At 41.7% G+C, this 20,830-nt stretch overlaps 1 protein-coding gene across 1 annotated transcript in view; it reads left to right on the forward strand.

Annotated features, from left to right (window-relative positions):
• Positions 1-7,943: 7,943 nt before the first annotated feature.
• LOC147965980 (uncharacterized) overlaps positions 7,944-20,830 on the forward strand; it is a 53,888-nt gene continuing 41,001 nt past the window's right edge. Inside the window, exon 1 of the mRNA XM_087530676.1 lies at positions 7,944-8,146. Within this exon, the coding sequence (XP_087386802.1) occupies positions 7,944-8,146 (203 nt within the window). The remainder of the gene's footprint in view (positions 8,147-20,830) is intronic.

A 20,830-nucleotide genomic window follows, 5' to 3' on the forward strand; every position in this document is an offset into this window, starting at 1 on the left:
TTCTTCCTCTGAAAAATTCTGAAATTTTTTGGTAACTTCAAAATAAAAGTAAACCAAACTCAATAATATTGATAGCAATTACTCCTACAAGTTCCTAGGGCCTATATCATGCATCAAAACTACTTTTGACCATATAAATTTGACATGCAAGCTCAAGAACAGGGTCACCTAAGCAGCAAAAATTTGCAATGAATAAAGCACTAGAACAAAAACTAATTGGACCAATGGAGGAGTCACATACCAAGGAACAATCTCCCCAAGAAGTTTTGTGAGAGGTGCTTTGAGCAAGGAGATCGAAAATGGCAGCAAAACGAGCTTGGACTCGGGTTTGAGCTGGATATTCGTGTTTGGGGGAGGAAGGAGTGTGTAGGTGAAAGGAAAAGTGGAGGAGGGCCACCATGGGCCCACGAGGCAGGGGGCGCGCCCTCCACCCTCGTGGGCAGGTGGTTGACCCCCCTGCTGTGTTCTCAGTGCCAAATATTCTCAAATATTCTAGAAAAAAATCATATTTAAATTTCAGGGCATTTGGAGAACTTTTATTTTCGTGGTATTTTTATATTGCACGGATAATCAGATAATAGATAGAAAAATATTTATTTTTATTCTATTTAATATGAATAACAGAAAATAAAAGTGGGGTACAGAAGGTTGTGCCTTCTAGTTTCATCCATCTCATGATCATCAAAAGGAATCCACTAACAAGGTTGATCTAGTCTTGTTAACGAACTCATTCCGAATAACATGGAACCGGAGAAATTTCGAATAACACTATGTTACCTCAACGGGGATATGCACATCCACAATAATAAGAATATCATATTTCTTCTTGATAGTAGGAAGAGGAAATTCAAAACCTCCAAATATAATCGATGGAATTTTTCCAATAGAGAGAATTTACCTTTACTACCTGTGTCGGGTTATCAAGACCATGAGTTTCTTCAATAGGTAATGGATTAGGATCATATGTTTCTTCAACAGGCGGAAAATTAAGACCATGTATTTCTTCAATAGGAGGTAAATTCTTAACATCTTCAGCTTTAATACCCTTTTCTTTCATAGATTTCTTTGCCTCTTGCATATCTTCAGGACTGAGAAATAGAATACCCCTCTTCTTCGGAGTTGGTTTAGGAATAGGCTTAGCAATTGGCTCCGGAGGGTTCCAATTATTTTCATTTGTCAACCTATTATTCAATAGAGTTTCAGCTTCATCCGGTGTTCTTTCCCTGAAAACAGAACCAGCACAACTATCCAGGTAATCTCTGGAGGCATCGGTTAGTCCATTATAAAAGATATCAAGTATTTCATTTTTCTTAAGAGGATGATCAGGCAAAGCATTAACTAATTGGAGAAGCCTCCCCCAAGCTTGTGGGAGACTCTCTTCTTCAATTTGCACAAAATTATATATATCCCTTAAAGCAGCTTGTTTCTTATGAGCCGGAAAATATTTAGCAGAGAAGTAATAAATCATATCCTGGGGATTACGCACACAACCAGGATCAAGAGAATTAAACCATATCTTAGTATCACCCTTTAATGAGAACGGAAATATTTTATGGATATAAAAGTAGCGAGTTCTCTCATCTTTAGTAAACAGGGTAGCTATATCATTTAATTTAGTAAGATGTGCCACAGCAGTTTCAGATTCATAGCCATGAAAAGGATCATATTCAACCAAAGTAATTATATCAGGATCAACAGAGAATTCATAATCCTTATCGGTAACACAGATAGGTGAAGTAGCAAAAGCAGGGTCAGGTTTCATTCTAGCATTTAGAGATTGCTTATTCCATTTAGCTAATAACCTCTTAAGTTCATTTCTATCTTTGCAAGCTAAAATACCTAAAGAAGCTTCTTGATCAAAGACATAACCCTCAGGAATAACAAGTGATTCTTCATCATCACTTTCATCAGTATTATTAGATTCAATATTTTCAATCTCTCTAGCCCTAGCAAGTTGTTCATCAAGAAATTTACCAAGTGGCACAGTAGTATCAAGCATAGAAGTAGTTTCATCATAAGTATCATGCATAGCAGAAGTGGCATCATCAATAACATGCGACATATCAGAATGAATAGCAGAAGCAGGTGTAGGTGTCGCAAGCTTACTCAAAACAGAAGGTGAATCAAAGAGCTAGATGGCAGTTCCTTACCTCCCCTCGTAGTTGAGGGATAGATCTTGGTTCTTGGATCTTTCAAGTTCTTTATAATGATAAGCAGTTATAAATCCCAAGTGACTCAAAGAATAGAGCTATGCTCCCCGGCAACGGCGTCAGAAAATAGTCTTGATAACCCACAAGTATAGGGGATCGCAACAGTTTTCGAGGGTAAAGTATTCAACCCAAATTTATTGATTGGACACAAGGGGAGCCAAAGAATACTCTCAAGTATTAGCAGCTGAGTTGTCAATTCAACCACACCTGGAAACTTAATATCTGCAGCAAAGTATTTAGTAGCAAAGTAATATGATAGTAGTGGTAACGGTAGCAAAAGGTAGCAGTAGTAGAAGTGATGTTTTTGGTATTTTGTAGTGATGATAGCAATAGCTATGGGAAAGTAAATAAGCGAAGAACAATATATGGAAAGATCGTAGGCAATGGATCGGTGATGGAGAATTATGCCGGATGCGGTTCATCATGTAACGGTCATAACCTAGGGTGACACAGAGCTAGCTCTAGTTCATTGATATAATGTAGGCACGTATTCCGAATATAGTCATACGTGCTTATGGAAAAGAACTTGCATGACATCTTTTTTCCTACCCTCCCGTGGCAGCGGGGTCCTTACGGAAACTAAGGGATATTAAGGCCTCCTTTTAATAGAGTACCGGAACAAAGCATTAACACATAGTGAATACATGAACTCCTCAAACTACGGTCATCACCAGTAAGTATCCCGATTATTGTCACTTCGGGGTTAACGGATCATAACACATAATAGGTGACTATAGACTCACAAGATAGGATCAAGAACACTCATATATTGATGAAAACATAATAGGTTCAGATCTGAAATCATGGCACTCGGGCCCTAGTGACAAGCATTAAGCATAGCAAAGTCATAGCAACATCAATCTCAGAACATAGTGGATACTAGGGATCAAACCCTAACAAAACTAACTCGATTACATGATAGATCCCATCCACCCCATCACCGTCCAGCAAGCCTACGATGGAATTGCTCACGCACGGCGGTGAGCATCATGAAATTGGTGATGGAGGATAGTTGATGATGACGATGGCGACGGATTCCCCTCTCCAGAGCCTCAAACGGACTCCAGATCAGCCCTCCCAAGAGGTTTTAGGGCTTGGCGGCGGCTCCGTATCGTAAAACGCGATGAATTCTTATCTCTGGTTTTTTCTCCCCGAAACACAATATATAGAGTTGGAGTTGGAGTCAGAGAGGCAACAGGGGGCCCAGGAGGTAGGGAGGCGCGCCCTAGGGGGGCAGGCGTGCCCCCACCCTTGTGGAGAGGTGGTAGGCCCCTTGGCCTTCATCTTTTGCAGGTATTTTTTATATTTTCCAAAAAGTTGCTCCGTGAAGTTTCAGGTCATTCCGAGAATGTTTGTTTCTGCACATAAATAACACCATGGTAATTCTGCTGAAAACAGCGTCAGTCCAGGTTAGTTCCATTCAAATCATGCAAGTTAGAGTCCAAAACAAAGGCACAAGTGTTTGGAAAAGTAGATACGTTGGAGACGTATCACCAGTCCTATTGCAGTAGAAGCACTCAGTTTCAGGCTTAGGTCTAGACTTGTTTTTTTCACTTGAGCAGCAACTTGCTTGCCTTTCTTCTTGAAGTTCCCCTTTCTTCCCTTTGCCCCTTTAATTGAAACTAGTGGTTTTTTTTACCATCAACACTTGATGCTTTTCTTGATTTCTACCTTCATCTATTTCAGCATCACGAAGAGCTTGGGAATTGTTTCCGTTATCCCTTGCATATTATAATTCATCACGAAGTTCTACTAACTTGGTGGTGGTGACTAGAGAATTCTGTCAATCACTATTTTATCTGGAAGATTAACTCCCACTTGATTCAAGCGATTGTAGTACCCAGACAATCTGAGCACATGCTCACTGCTTGAGCTATTCTCCTCCATCTTTTAGCTATAGAACTTGTTGGAGACTTCATATCTCTCAACTCGGGTATTTGCTTGAAATATTTACTTCAACTCTTGGAACATCTCATATGGTCCATGACGTTCAAAACGTCTTTGAAGTCCTGATTCTAAGCCGTTTAAGCATGGTGCACTAAACTATCAAGTAGTCATCATATTGAGCCAGCCAAACGTTCATAACATCTGCATCTGCTCCTGCAATAGGTTTGTCACCTAGCGGTGCATCAAGGACATAATTCTTCTGTGCAGCAATGAGGATAAACCTCAGATCACGGATCCAATCTGCATCATTGCTACTAACATCTTTCAACTTAGTTTTCTCTAGGAACATATCAAAAATAAAACAGGGGAGCTAAACGCGAGCTATTGATCTACAACATAGATATGCTAATACTACCAGGACTAAGTTCATGATAAATTTAAGTTCAATTAATCATATTACTTAAGAACTCCCACTTAGATAGACATCCCTCTAATCCTCTAAGTGATCACGTGATCCATATTAAATAAACCATGTCCGATCATCACGTGAGATGGAGTAGTTTCAATGGTGAACATCACTATGTTGATCATATCTACTATATGATTCACGCTCGACCTTTCGGTCTCAGTGTACCAAGGCCATATCTGTTATATGCTAGGCTCGTTAAGTTTAACCTGAGTATTCCGCGTGTGCAACTGTTTTGCACCCGTTGAAGAATTTTCGCAATGGTGCATACTTAGGGAGAACACTTGTACCTTGATAATTAGTGAGAGATCATCTTATAAAGCTACCGTTGAACTAAGCAAAATAAGATGTATCAAAGATAAACATGACATGCAATCAAAATATGTGACATGATATGGCCATCATCATCTTGTGCCTTTGATCTCCATCTCCAAAGCTTCGTCATGATTTCCATCGTCACCGGCATGACACCATGATCTCCATCATCTTGATCTATATCAATGTGTCGTCACATGGTCGTCTCGCCAACTATTGCTCTTGCAACTATTGCTATCGCATAACGATAAAGTAAAGCAATTATCTAGTGCTTGCATCTTATGAAATAAAGAGACAACCATAAGGCTTCTGCCAGTTGCCGATAACTTCAACAAAACATGATCATCTTATAAAACAACTTATATCTCATCACGTCTTGACCATATCACATCACAACATGCCCTGCAAAAACAAGTTAGACGTCCTCTACTTTGTTGTTGCAAGTTTTATGTGGCTGCTACGGGTTGAGCAAGAACCGTTCTTACCTACGCATCAAAACCACAACGATAGTTTGTCAATTTAGTGCTGTTTTAACCTTCTCAAGGACCGGGCGTAGCCACACTCGGTTCAACTAAATTTGGAGAAACTGACACCCGCTAGTCACCTGTGTGCATAGCACGGCGGTAAAACCAGTCTCGCGTAAGCGTACGCGTAATGTCGGTCCGGGCCGCTTCATCCAACAATACCGTCGAACCAAAGTGTGACATGCTGGTAAGAAGTATGACTTATATCGCCCACAACTCACTTGTGTTCTACTCATGCATATTAAATCAACGCATAAAACCTGGCTCGGATGCCACTATTGGGGAATGTAGTAATTTCAAAAATTCCTACGCATACGCAAGATCATGGTGATGCATAGCAACGAGAAGGGAGAGTATGTCCATGTACCCTCGTAGATCGTAAGCGGAAGCGTTAGCACAACGCGGTTGATGTAGTCGTACGTCTTCACGATCCGAACGATCAGGTATCGAACGTACGGCACCTCCGAGTTCTGCACATGTTCAACTCGATGACGTCTCTTGAACTCTGATCCAGCCGAGTGTTGAGGGAGAGTTTCGTCAGCACGACGGCGTGGTGACGATGATGATGTTCTACCGACGCAGGGCTTCGCCTAAGCACCGCTACGATATGATCGAGGTGGATTGTGGTGGAGGGGGGCACCGCACACGGCTAAGAGATCAAGAGATCAATTGTTGTGTCTATGGGGTGCCCCCCTCCTTCGTATATAAAGGAGTGGAGGAGGGGGAGGGCCGGCCCTCTCTATGGCGCGCCTTAGGAGGAGTCCTACTCCCACCGGGAGTAGGATTCCCTCCCTTCCAAGTAGTAGGAGTAGGAGTCAAGGAAAGGGGAGAGAGAAGAGAAGGAAGGAGGGGGCGCAGCCCCTCCCCCTAGTCCAATTCAGACTAGGCACGAAGGCCCATATACTCCCCGGTGAATTCCCGTAACTCTCCCATACTCCGAAAAATACCCGAATCACTCGGAACCTTTCCGATGTCCGAATATAGTCGTCCAATATATCGATCTTTACGTCTCTACCATTTCGAGACTTCTCGTCATGTCCCCGATCTCATTCGGGACTCTGAACTAACTTCGGTACATCAAAACACATAAACTCATAATATAACCGTCATCGAACTTTAAGCGTGCGGACCCTACGGGTTCGAGAACAATGTAGACATGACTGAGACACGTCTCTAGTCAATAACTAATAGCTAGCGGAACCTGGATGCTCATATTGGCTCCCACATAATCTACGAAGATCTTTATCGGTCAAACCGCATAACAACATACGTTGTTCCCTTTGTCATCGGTATGTTACTTGCCCGAGATTCGATCGTCGGTATCTCAATACCTAGTTCAATCTCGTTATCGACAACTCTCTTTACTCGTTCCGTAATACATCATCCCGCAACTAACTCATTAGTTGCAATGCTTGCAAGGCTTATAGTGATGTGCATTACCGAGTGGGCCCAGAGATACCTCTCCGACAATCGGAGTGACTAATCCTAATGTCGAAATACGCCAACCCAACAAGTACCTTCGGAGACACCTGTAGAGCACCTTTATAATCACCCAGTTACGTTGTGACGTTTGGTGGCACACAAAGTGTTCCTCCGATAAACGGGAGTTGCATAATCTCATAGTCATAGGAACATGTATAAGTCATGAAGAAAGCAATAGCAACAAACTAAACGATCAAGTGCTAAGCGAATGGAATGGGTCAAGTCAATCACATCATTCTCCTAATGATGTGATCCCGTTAATCAAATGACAACTCATGTCTATGGTTCGGAAACATAACCATCTTTGATCAACGAGCTAGTCAAGTAGAGGCATACTAGTGACACTTTGTTTGTCTATGTATTCACACATGTATTATATTTCCAGTTAATACAATTCTAGCATGAATAATAAACAGTTATCATGATATAAGGAAATAAATAATAACTTTATTATTGCCTCTAGGGCATATTTCCTTCAGACTTAACATCTCCATAGAAGCTCCGTGCAAGACGAAGCCGCTCCACCTCCTGCTTCTGACTTCTAGCGCTACTCCAGAAACGATGCTCCCAAGAGAGAAACGACACCGCAGTGCCGCCATCGTCCGATCTGGAACACCAGATCCTAGGATTTCCCCCAAAGCAGCACGAGTGGGTCAACAGTAGTTACACGACGATGCCTCTATCAAGGTAACGACGTAGAACACCGCCATCAGCTGCCAATGGCTCGGATTTCACCGGCAACCATGTCTCCCCAACTCGCAGCCAGGACTAGATGATGGATCTCGAGATCCGATCACCCAGCCTCTGGCCGGCCATCTTTGACGAAGAAGATGACCACCACCATTGGCCAGCGAGACGACGCGAGATGAAGTAGGGCGCTGCCAGCGTGCATCCTGGCCAGCACCACCGGCGCTCGGCCCGTCCCGGACCACGCCTCATGGCCGAGGGCAACGGCAAGCGCTGCCACCCGCGCACCAGAAGCCCAGATCCGGCCCACCTGCGCACCGCCACGTGGCCACCACAAGGCGTCATTTAGGGGCAGCCCCGCCACCGTGAGGGATGTCGCCCCACGGGCAGCGGGCGCCAGCCACCGGCGGAACACCGCCGCGAGATCGCCACCGGCCGTCGCGAGATCTACGCGAGAACGACGAGGACACCCCGCCACCACCTTCCCTGGGGACCACGCGGGCTTCGTCGGTGTCCCCTCTGGTGGCGGCGAAGCGGGGGAGGAGCGGGGAGGGGCGGCTGGCGGCGCTGTTAGGGTTTCCCCTGTGCGCCAGAGGCGACGCGCGGGGGACGTGACGCAAAACTTGCATCAAAAAAAATTTACAGCTACCCCAACGTGTGATGACTTTGGTAATCTCAAGATGATGTGCCGTCTCATTCTGTCGGAGATACTCATAGGGGTAGCGTGTGTGTGCGTGCATGCGTTTATAGGGATGTGTGTATGTGCATATTTATGAGCTTGTGCGAATGTACTATGTTTAAAATAAGGAAGAAATGATGACAATGTGAGATTTATACCAACTTTCGGTGCTGCCAAAATCTCTCGTCTTTGACAGGGGGCTGAGGAGACCTAGGAGCTTTCCAATCACAGAGGGGCCAAGACACCTAGGAGCTTCAAATTTGAGAACTTTTGGGCATCAATGCCCGGGTTCAACAAGGTGGTGCAAAAGGCTTGGAACGAACTCGTCCATCATACGGAGCCCGACTAAAGTCTTGTTTAATAGGCTCAAGAAGGCTTCGTCTCACTGAATGGAGTAGGGGCATCTTCTTTAAGGTGAAGACCCACCTTCATGTCGCCCTTCTTGTGATTCTTCGTCTCGCTGTTACATAGGAAGACCGACAACTTTCCGCTGAGGAGCAAGATCTCCGGGCGAGGCTTAAAAGATGGGTCATAAGTCTTGTCGTGATTGAGAGATCTAGAAAGAGGCAGTCTGCTAGGATCGCAAACTTGCGAGAGGGTCATGCAACACCAAATTCTTCCATCATCTCATTAATGCAAGAAGGCATAAGAGCCACATCCATAGGATGATCATGCACCAGTCTGGTTGGGTAAACGAGCATGAGGCCAAGGAATCCATCATACATTACCACTTCTCCAAAGTCATGGGCAAGGGGCAAGGGCCAAGGGAGCTTCAAGGACCTTAATTGGGAGGATCTAAACATTGATCCCAAAGATTTACATTAGCTTGAGGCTCCCATAACCGAGGACGAGATTCCTGAGGCTACCAAAGAGATGCCAAGTGACAAGGCGCCCGGGCTTGACGGCTTCACAAGAATGTTCTTCAAAAAGTGTTGGAACGCCATGAAAGGCGACATCATGAGAGTGGTTCATCTCTTCTTGCATACCACCAACCTCCACTGGCTCAACTCCGCAAATGACGGGCTCTTGCCCAAGAAAGATGGTGCGGAGGGGGGGGTCCGAGACTATAGGCCCATTAGCCTCATTCACACGATTGCTAAAATCATGGCCAGGGTGTTAACCATCCGGTTAAGCCCTCACATGGATGAACTTGTCACCAATGCCCAAAATGCATTTATCAAAAGGAGAAGCATCCACGACAACTTCATGTACATCAGGAACCTTTCCCGAAGGCTTTGTAAGGGCAAAAAACCATCGCTCCTTTTAAAGCTTGACATTGACACGGCCTCTGGTTCGGTCAAGTGGGAATTCATCATCGGCTACTAAGAAAAAGGGTTCCCAAGAAAATTCCGGAATTGGATCACCGCCCTTTCATGTATGATGACCCACAAGTATAGGGGATCTATCGTAGTCCTTTTGATAAGTAAAAGTGTCGAACCCAATGAGGAGCAGAAGGAAATGATAAGCGGTTTTCAGCAAGGTATTCTCTGCAAGTACTGAAATAAGTGGTAACAGATGGTTTTGTGATAAGATAGATTGTAACGAGCAACAAGTAACAAAAGTAAATAAAGTGCAGCAAGGTGGCCCAATCCTTTTGTAGCAAAGGACAAGCCGGAACAAACTCTTATAATAGGAAAAGCGCTCCCGGGGACACATGGGAATATCGTCAGGCTAGTTTTCATCATGTTAATATGATTCACGTTCGATACTTTGATAATTTGATATGTGGGTGGACCGGTGCTTGGGTGATGTTCTTACTGGAACAAGCATCCCACTTATGATTAACCTCTATTGCAAGCATCTGCAACTACAACAAAAGTATTAAGGTAAACCTAACCATAGCATGAAACATGTTGATCCAAATCAGCCCCTTACGAAGCAACGCATAAACTAGGGTTTAAGCTTCTGTCACTCTAGGAACCCATCATCTACTTATTACTTCCCAATGCCTTCCTCTAGGCCCAAATAATGGTGAAGTGTTATGTAGTCGACGTTCACATAACACCACTAGAGGCTAGACAACATACATCTTATCAAAATATCAAACGAATACCAAATTCACATGACTACTAATAGCAAGACTTCTCCCTTGTCCTCAGGAACAAATGTAATTACTCACAAAGCATATTCATATTCATAATCAGAGGGGTAATAATATGCATATAGGATCTGAACATATGATCTTCCACCAAATAAACCAACTAGCATCAACTACAAGGAGTAATCAACACTACTAGCAACCTACTAGCACCAATACCAGACTTTGAGACAAGAATTGGATACAAGAGATGAACTAGGGTTTGGAGATGAGATGGTGCTAGTGAAGATGTTGATGGAAATTTCCCTCTCCCGATGAGAGGAGCGTTGGTGATGACGATGGTGATGATTTCCCCCTCCCGGAGGGAAGTTTCCCTGGCAGAACAGCTCTACCGGAGCTCTAGATTGGTTCCACCAAGGTTCCGCTCGTGGCGGCGGAGTCTCGTCCCGAAAAGTTCCTCTTATTTTTTTCTCATCGAAAGACTTCATATAGGAGAAGATGGACGTCGGAGAGCCACCAGGGGGCCCACGAGGTAGGGGGGCACGCCCCCACCCTCATGAGCAGGGTGTGGGCCCCTTGGCCTTCATCTTTGGCGAGGATTTTTCTTTATTTATTTTAAGATGTTCCGTGGAGTTTCAGGACTTCTGGAGTTGCGCAGAATAGGTCTCTAATATTTGCTCCTTTTCCAGCACAGGATTCCAGCTGCCGGCATTCTCCCTCCTTATGTAAACCTTGTAAAATAAGAGAGAATAGCCATAAGTATTGTGACATAAAGTGAAATAACAGTCCATAATGCAATAAATATCGATATAAAAGCATGATGCAAAATGGATGTATCAACTCCCCCAAGCTTAGACCTCGCTGTCCTCAAGCGAAAAGCCGATAACAATAAATATGTCCTCATGTTTAGAGGTAGAGGCGTCGATAAAAATAAAATACGGACATGAAGGCAGCATGATTATTCTCATAATAGCAACATATATAGATTTTGTCATATGATTACTTATGTTCAAGTGATGATCTATTCACAATGCAAAAGTATAAATCATAAACCTTATTGGGCTCCGACAAACTATAATCTCAGTCATTGAAGCAATTGCAATTTATCATAACATCGGTAAGAGTCTATGTCAGAGCTAAAAAGCAAGTCCACATACTCAACTATCATTTAATCCTCCATAATTGCTAACACTCACGAAATACTTGTGGTTATGGAGTTTTAATCGGACACAGAGAAAGATAGGGGCTTATAGTTTTGCCCCACAACCTTTTACCTCAAGGGTAATGTCAACAATAATGGTTCATGCTCCCCTACATCCAATTAGATATATATATCATGTTCTTTCCAACATGCTGAGCTTGCCAAAGGATAAAATGAAAAAGAAAAGGTGAAGATCACCATGACTCTTGCATAAGGTAGAAGATAATAATAAAGGATAGGCCCTTCGCAGAGGGAAGAAGAGGTTGCCATGTGCTTTTATGGTTGGATGCATAAAATCTCAATGCGAAAGAATGTCACTTTATATTGCCCCTTGTGATATGAACCTTTATTATGCAGTCCGTCGCTTTTATTACTTTCACATCACAAGATCGTATAAAGTTTATTTCTCCCACACCAATCAATCATACATATTTAGAGCAATTTTTATTGCTTTGCACCGATGACAACTTACTTGAAGGATCTTACTCAATCCATAGGTAGATATGGTGGACTCTCATGGCAAAACTGGTTTAAGGGTATTTGGAAGCACAAGTAGTATTTCTACTTGGTGCTGAGAATTTGGCTAGCATGAGGGGGAAAGGCAAGCTCAACAAGTTAGAGGATCCATGACAACATACTTTATCTCGGATATAAGAAAGACATAACTCATTATGTTGTCTTCCTTGTCCAACATCAACTCTTTAGCATGTCATATTTTAATGAGTGCTCCCAATTATAAAAGATGTCAATGATAATATATCTATATGTGAAAACCTCTCTTTCCTTATCACTTCCTATTAATTGCAACAATGACCAAAACTATGTTTGCCAACTCCCGACAACTTTTAATCATCATACTCTTTCTATGTGAAGTCATTACTCTCAATAAGATCAATATGAACTCTTTGTTTCTTTTTATTCTTTTTCTCTTTTCTTTCATTCGCCCAAGATCATGGCAAAATAATCAAGCCCTTGACTCAACACTTATCTTTATTATATATAGCTCACGGACTCGATTACAAAGAGATATCATAAAGCAAAACTCAAAACTAGATCATGCCATAAACTTTATTCTACTAGATCAAGATACTACTAATAGGATTGAACTAAGAAAAACGGTAAAGATAGGAGTTGTGATTGTGATACGATACCGGGGAACCTCCCCCAAGCTTGGAAGTTGCCAAGGGGAGTGCCCATACCCATGTGATTATATCTCCTTGGTTGGTGAAGAAGGTGGAGGTGTTGTTGATGATGCAGGCTTGTCATCCATCTTCCAAGGCATAGGTTCACCATCATAGAAGGATGATCGAGTCTCCGGAATCCTCGAATCTGCAGCCAAACTCATTCTTTTGAATCTATATTCATACTCACAGTTTTGGTTTTGCAGGTCATAGATTTGGGCTTGGAGGTGCTCGATCTTCTCATATAGCTTGAAGATGGCCTCCTCGGTGTTCTTGGCATCTGGCTTGTAGTTGTTAGTGAAATCCGCGAGCATCGTGTGGCTAGCGTTGATTCCACGCTCCACCATCCCTCGGCACTTGAAAACTTGTTGCTCCATTACTTTGAGCCTCGTCTCCACGCTTCCGGTTCCCTTTGGTCCCTCAACATCGTGGATGTGCAACAACCCATCACGCATCTCAATGGTTTGAGGGTGTCGCAGCACCTCCGCGAGGTAAGGGTTGATGACCTTATTGAAGAACTTGTCCTTGGAAGCACTTGGGGACGTCATGATAATCTAGATCTGTTAGAAAAACAGCTCGAAACAAGAACAGAGAATAATTACGTGATAAGGGAGTCAAAACCTTCGGGAGAATATATAATGAATTTTTACCGACCAAAATACGTATCGTGCAAGAAAACGGAGTCCGGAAGGCACACGAGGTGGTCACGAGGTAGGGGGGCGTGCCCAGGGCGTAGGGCGCGCCCACCACCCTCGTGGGGCCCTCGTGTCCTTCCCGGACTGCTACTTATTTTTCTATTTTTCTAAATATTCCAAAACGGAGAAGTATTGCCTTAAAAATTGTTTTGGAGTCAGTTTACTTACTGTACCACATACCTATTCCTTTTCGGAGTCTGAAATGTTCCGGAAAGTGTCCCTTATGTATTCCTCCGGGGTTACGGTTTCAATAATATTGGTTTCAACATTTATGGGACTACCTGAGATATAATGTTTAATTCTTTGACTGTTTACCACCTTTGTAACGACCCGACCCGAATGGATCAAGTCTCTGTGCTTAGGTGTCATCCCTGGATCGGTATGCTGACACACACAGTACTCGAAGGATTTATAACAGAGGTAAATCACATGTATAAAGTAACGTAAATACTATTACCTCAATCCAAATAGCGGAAGCAACAAGGTTGTGCATTCCCATCAACACCAACGGCAAAGTTGAGTGCAAAAATCGTAACCCTAACGTATCACTTACTCGTCGTAAGAAACCTGCAACATAAGACGTTGCAGCCCGAAACGGGTCAGTACATTGAATGTACTGGCAAATTCACACCATAGAGAATGATGAACAATGGCTATCACTACATGCATATTTGGCTGGTGGAAAAGCTCTATGGTTATAAGGTTTTTGCATAAAGCCAATTTTTCCCTACTGCAAAGGAATAAATTTATTTAACTATCATGGTGGTTGTTGAACATTGAGAATGGTTGACAGCATTCTCAATCCCAATTAAGTGAATAATTAAACCCAACAATATTAATTAGAAGTAACATGTTGAGATTCACATGATATTCAAGTACTAGATACTCAAGTTGTCCATAACCGGGGACACGACTAATCATGATTAGTTTGTACACTCTGCAGAGGTTTGCGCACTTTTCCCCACATGACTCGATCGCCTCCGTTTGTTTTCTCGCACTAGATGGTGTTTGAGAAACGGATGACCGAGACATAGTCTTTCAGAAGCGCTAGCACCTTACATGTGGGGTAGACCGTACCACCTACAACCCCTACATCTGCTAGTCCACCCCGTAAGAGTTCGCACAACTTAGTCAACTATGCCAGAGCCCATAGTAGCATGTGGCTGCACACGGAAGTTTCTAGCATGAATTATCTTATGATCCCTTTGAGCCTGGGTGGCGGTCCCAAAAAAAACAGGCAAGTCCTGATAGACATCAGGTGCCTCAATCCACCCAAATGTGTGTTTAAGTGGCCACCTTAGATAAACCATTAAAATTATCAACTCACATCTGTCATGGATATCACTCACCCAATCCACGTCTACTAGCATAGCATGGCATAATAAGCAAACGTAGAAGTAACTCCCAAAGGTTTCATAATAATACAGGTAATAGGTACTACCTCATCTACTTCCCATCCCACAATTTAATTAGATCCTAATCATGCAATGTGAGAGGATTGGTCTAATGCAATAAAACATGGGTTGTAGAAAAGGTATGATCAAAGTGTGAACTTGCCTGCAATGTAGATGAAGATGATTCGCACTTAAAACTCTTGATAGATCTACTCGTCACACTCCGGTCAATCTATCGTAAGCAAACAATAGTAACCACACAATAAGTACTCATCTAATGCACAAGTAAAACTCGAACGAGAGAACGAACCAGAAAGTTCAACTTCAGAACTCCGGTTGCAAAGAAAGAACGAACCGAACAAACGACGGAAAACAAACGGCGGAAGAAAACAACTCGGTTCTAGCAAGTTGAAACTAGGTCAAATTTTACCATAGCAAAAACTTGTTCAAGTTGATTAGACGGAACGGCGGTTTCGAGACGAAACTCCAGGCGCTTGAATCACCTGATTCCGATAAACGGGCGAGAAGATAAACTAGAACAAAGATCGGATCTGAGATCGCGATCGCGGAATAAATCCGACGAAAAGAAAGAGACGAACGGTTAAATGAACGGGCGTCGTTAACCGGGAATAATCGGTGATCACGTTCGTTGAGACGAACGGTCCGAAAGAAGAACGAAAACCGATCTAGGGTTTTCGGAAAAGAAACCAAAAAAGAAAACGGAAAACCGATCTAGGGTTTTCGGAAAAGAAACCAAAAAAGAAAACGGAAAACTGATCTAGGGTTTTCGGAAAAGAAACCGAAACAAAGAATCGGAGAGAAAACCGGAAAAGAAAACCGGAACAGTTTCTTTTAAAAGAACCGAACCGCGGGGAAGAAAAAGAGAGGCCCTCCGGCGAGGCGGGGCGAACGGTGGCGATGGCGGCGTGCTAGGGCGGCGGCGGCGGCGGCGGGTGAAGGGCGTGGGGTGGGGCGCGGCTTAGGGAGGAGAGGGGGTTTGGGTTTTTGGTGTGAGGAGAGGGGGGGTCTATGGGGGTATTTATATAGGAGAGGGGAGAGATTACTTGGGGTAGGGGACAAGAAATAGAGTAGGAAAAGGAAAAACGAAACAAGGAAAAGGGGCTAGCCTAGAATCCTAATAGGATTCGGCCAGGGAAGAGGCGGCGGCTGGCCTGGCGCCTGGCGCCTGGCGCTGCGCGCGGCTGGGGTGGAGCGGCGGCGGGCTGGGCCTTTGGCCCGGCTGGCCTGCGGATTTTTTTTAACTAGTTCCGGGCGCAGAAAAACAAGAAAAAGAAAAACTAAACGGGCTCCAAAAACCCTAAAGTAAATTTTCCCCGACTCCTAAAGTTGAGTTGAACAAAATGAACTTTTCTACGGACCTAAAATGCAATTTTCGAAAACGCGCATTTTTCCCTATCCAAAGAAAAACAAACAAACACCGGAAAAACGAAATTTGATCTATTTATTAAATCTTCATTTTTCCTATATTTTGGGAAAGTCATATGATTCCCTCTCTCATATTTTGATATCGGAAAAATAATTGAGGATGAAATAAATAAATCAAATGATCCTCTTTTCAAATTCGAGAAAACTCTCAAATATGAAAATAACGAAATCTCCAACTCTCTCCGAAGGTCCTTGAGTTGCGTGAAATTTCTAGGATCGACCAAAATGCAAGAAAAATAAGATATGCATGATGATCTAATGTATAACATTCCAAATTGAAAATTTGGGATGTTACAACCTTCGGATTTGTGCCCTCGAAGTTGTTGATTTTTATGGCACCGGAACGATAGACCTCTTCGATAACATAGGGGCCTTCCCATTTAGAGAGAAGTTTTCCTGCAAAAAATCTTAAAGGAGAGTTGTGTAGCAATACATAATCACCTATATTAAACTCAGGCTTTTGTATCCTTTTGTCATGCCATCTTTTAACTTTTTCTTTAAACAACTTGGCATTTTCATAAGCTTGGGTTCTCCATTCATCAAGTGAGCTATATATCAAATAACCTCTTCTCACCGGCAAGTTTAAAATCATAGTTGAGCTCTTTAATAGCCCAATATGCCTTATGTTCTAGTTCGAGAGGTAAGTGACATGCTTTTCCATAAACCATTTTATACGGAGACATACCAATAGGATTTTTGTATGCAGTTCTATAAGCCCATAATGCATCATTAAGTTTCTTGGACCAATTCTTTCTAGACCTATTAACAGTCTTTTGCAAAATTAATTTGATCTCTCTATTGCTCAACTCTACTTGACCACTAGACTGAGGGTGATAAGGAGATGTAATTCTATGATTAACATCATATTTAGCAAGCATTTTACGAAAAGCACCATGAATAAAGTGTGAACCACCATCAGTCATTAAATATCTAGGGACTCCAAACCTCGGGAAAATAACTTCTTTAAGCATTTTAATAGAAGTTTTATGATCAGCACTACTAGTTGGAATATCTTCTACCCACTTAGTAACGTAATCAACAGCAACTAAAATATGTGTGTATCCATTAGAGGCAGGAAAAGGTCCCATATAATCAAAGCCCCAAACATCAAACGGTTCAATAACAAGAGAATAATTCATAGGCATTTCTTGACGTCTACTAATATTACCAATTCTTTGACATTCATCACAAGACAAGACAAACTTACGGGCATCCTTGAAGAGAGTAGGCCAATAAAAACCAGATTGCAATACCTTATGTGCAGTTCTATCTCCAGCATGGTGTCCTCCATAAGCCTCAGAATGACACTTGCGTAGGATCTGTTCCTGTTCATGCTCAGGTACACAACTTCTAATAACACCATCTACTCCTTATTTATAAAGATGTGGGTCATCCCAAAAGTAATGTCTTAAATCATAGAAAAACTTTTTCTTTTGCTGGTATGTGAAGCTAGGTGGTATAAACTTAGCAACAATATAATTAGCACAATCAGCATACCATGGAGTACTACGAGAAGTACTTATAACATTTAATTGTTCATCAGGAAAGCTATCATTAATAGGTAGTGGGTCATCAAGAATATTTTCTAACCTAGACAAGTTGTCTGCAACGGGGTTCTCAGCTCCCTTTCTATCAACAATATGCAAATCAAATTCTTGTAGCAAGAGAACCCATGTAATAAGTCTAGGTTTAGCATCTTTCTTTTCCATAAGATATTTAATAGCAGCATGATCAGTTTGAATAGTTACTTTAGAATCAACAATATAAGATCTGAACTTATCACAAGCAAATACAACTGCTAAAAGCTCTTTTTCAGCAGTAGTATAATTTATTTGAGCATTGTCTAGAGTCTTACTAGCATAATGAATAACATTTAATTTCTTATCAACTCTTTACCCTAGAACAGCACCTACAGCATAATCACTAGCATCACACATAATTTCAAAGGGTAAATTCCAATCCGGTGGCTGAACAACAGGTGCAGAGACTAATGCTTTCTTAAGTATTTCAAATGCTTCTACACAATCATCATCAAAGACAAATGGTGTATCTTTTTGTAGTAAATTAGTCAAAGGCCGAGAAATTTTTGATAATTCCTTAATGAACCTCCTGTAAAATCCGGCATGACCAAGGAAACTTCTTATACCTTTGATGTCCTTGGGACATGGCATCTTTTCAATAGCATCAACCTTGGCTTTATCAACTTCAATCCCTCTTTCAGAAACTTTATGCCCCAAGACAATACCTTCATTAACCATAAATTGGCACTTTTCCCAATTCAAAACAAGATTAGTTTCTTCACATCTCTGCAAAACTCGATCGAGATTGCTCAAGCAATCATCAAAAGAGGAACCATAGACGGAAAAGTCGTCCATGAAAACCTCACAAATCTTTTCACAAAAGTCAGAGAATATAGCCATCATGCATCTTTGAAAGGTAGCAGGTGCATTATATAAACCAGAAGGCATACATCTATAAGCAAAAGTACCAAAAGGGCATGTACAGGTAGTCTTTGATTGCTCTCTAGCCGACACAGGTATTTGAGAGAAACCAGAATAACCATCTAGAAAGCAATAATGTGTATGTTTGCATAATCTTTCTAGCATTTGATCAATAAACGGTAAGGGGTAATGATCTTTCTTAGTAGCTTTATTTAATTTGCGGAAATCAATTACCATCCTATAGCCTGTGATAATTCTTTGTGGAATCAATTCATCTTTATCATTAGGAACAACAGTAATACCTCCCTTCTTAGGGACACAATAGACAGGACTTACCCACTCACTATCAGCAACAGGATAGATTATACCTGCCTCCAGAAGCTTATTATTTCTTTTCTTACCATTTCTTTCATTTTAGGATTCAGACATCGTTGAGGATCATGAACTGGTTTGGCATCTGCTTCCAAATTTATTTTATGTTGACATAGAGTGGGACTAATGCCCTTAAGATCATCGAGAGTATATCCAATAGCAGCACGATGCTTCTTTAGAGTTTTCAATAATCTTTCTTCTTCATGCTCTGAAAGGTTAGCACTAATAATAACAGGATATATCTTCTTTTCATCAAGATAAGCATATTTAAGATTATTAGGCAAAGGTTTAAGCTCAAACACGGGATCACCCTTGGGTGGAGGAGGATCCCCTAAGATTTCAACAGGCAAATTATGTTGCAGAATAGGTTCCTGTTTAAAGAATACTTCATCTATTTCCCTTCTTTCATTCATGAAAGAATCATTTTCATGGTCTAGCAAATAGTGTTCTAAAGGATCACTAGGAGGTACGGCAATAGAAGCAAGACCAATAATTTCATCCTTACTAGGTAATTCTTCCTCACGATGTTGTTTACTAAATTTAGAGAAATTAAACTCATGAACCATATCATCCAAGCCAATAGTAACAACATTCTTTGTGCAGTCTATGATAGCATTGAAAGTATTTAAGAAGGGTCTACCAAATATAATGGGACAAAAGCTATCTTGTGGGGAACCAAGAACAAGAAACTCAGCAGGATATTTAGTTTTCCCACACAAGACTTCGACATCTCTAACAATTCCAATTGGTGAAATAGTATCTCTATTGGCAAGTTTAATTGTGACGTCAATACCTTCTAACTCAGCAGGTGCAATTTCATTCTTAATTTCTTCGTATAAGTCAATAGGTATTACACCAGCACTAGCACCCATATCACATAATCCATGATAACAATGATCTCCTATTTTAACAGAAATAACAGGCACGCCTACCACAGGTCTATGTTTATCTTTATCACAAGGTTTAGCAATTCTAGCAGTTTCACCTTCGAACTGAATAACATGCCCATCAATATTATTAGACAAGAGATCTTCAACAATAGCAATATTAGGTTCTACTTTAACTTTCTCAGGAGGTGTATAAGTTCTAATATTGCTTTTACGAACAACATTTGAAGCTTTAGCATGATCCTTTATTCTTACAGGGAAAGGTGGTTTCTCAACATAAGAAGTAGGAACAATAGGATCATTATAAGTGACAGTCTTTTCTTCAACTTTAATAGGTGCAACTACTTTTACTTCTATGGGAGGATGATATTTAAACCACTTCTCCTTAGGGAGATCAACATAAGTAGCAAAAGATTCACAGAAAGAAGCTACTATCTCAGAGTCAAGTCCATATTTAGTGCTAAACTTACGGAAAATATCGGTATCCATAAAAGACTCAACACAATCAAACTTAGGTGTCATACCTGACTCTTTACCTTCGTCGAGGTCCCAATCTTCAGAGTTGCGTTTAATTATATCCAATAAATTCCATCTGAATTCAATAGTCTTCATCATAAAATCGCCAGCACAAGAAATATCGAGCATGGTGCGATTGTTTTCAGAAAGCCGAGCATATAAATTTTGAATAATCATTTCTCTTGAGAGCTCATGATTGGGGCATGAATATAAAATTGATTTAAGCCTCCCCCAAGCTTGAGCGATGCTTTCTCCTTCACGAGGCCAGAAATTATATGTATAATTGCGATCACGATGAACAAGATGCATAGGGTAATACTTTCGATGAAATTCCAGCTTCAATCTTTTATAGTCCCATGATCTCATATCATCACATAGCCTATACCATATCAATGCGTCTCCCTTGAAA

The sequence above is a fragment of the Triticum urartu genome, chromosome 6A (genome assembly GCF_056163025.1).
Source record: "Triticum urartu cultivar PI428250 chromosome 6A, HENAU_Tu73, whole genome shotgun sequence".
Taxonomy (NCBI): Eukaryota; Viridiplantae; Streptophyta; class Magnoliopsida; order Poales; family Poaceae; genus Triticum; species Triticum urartu.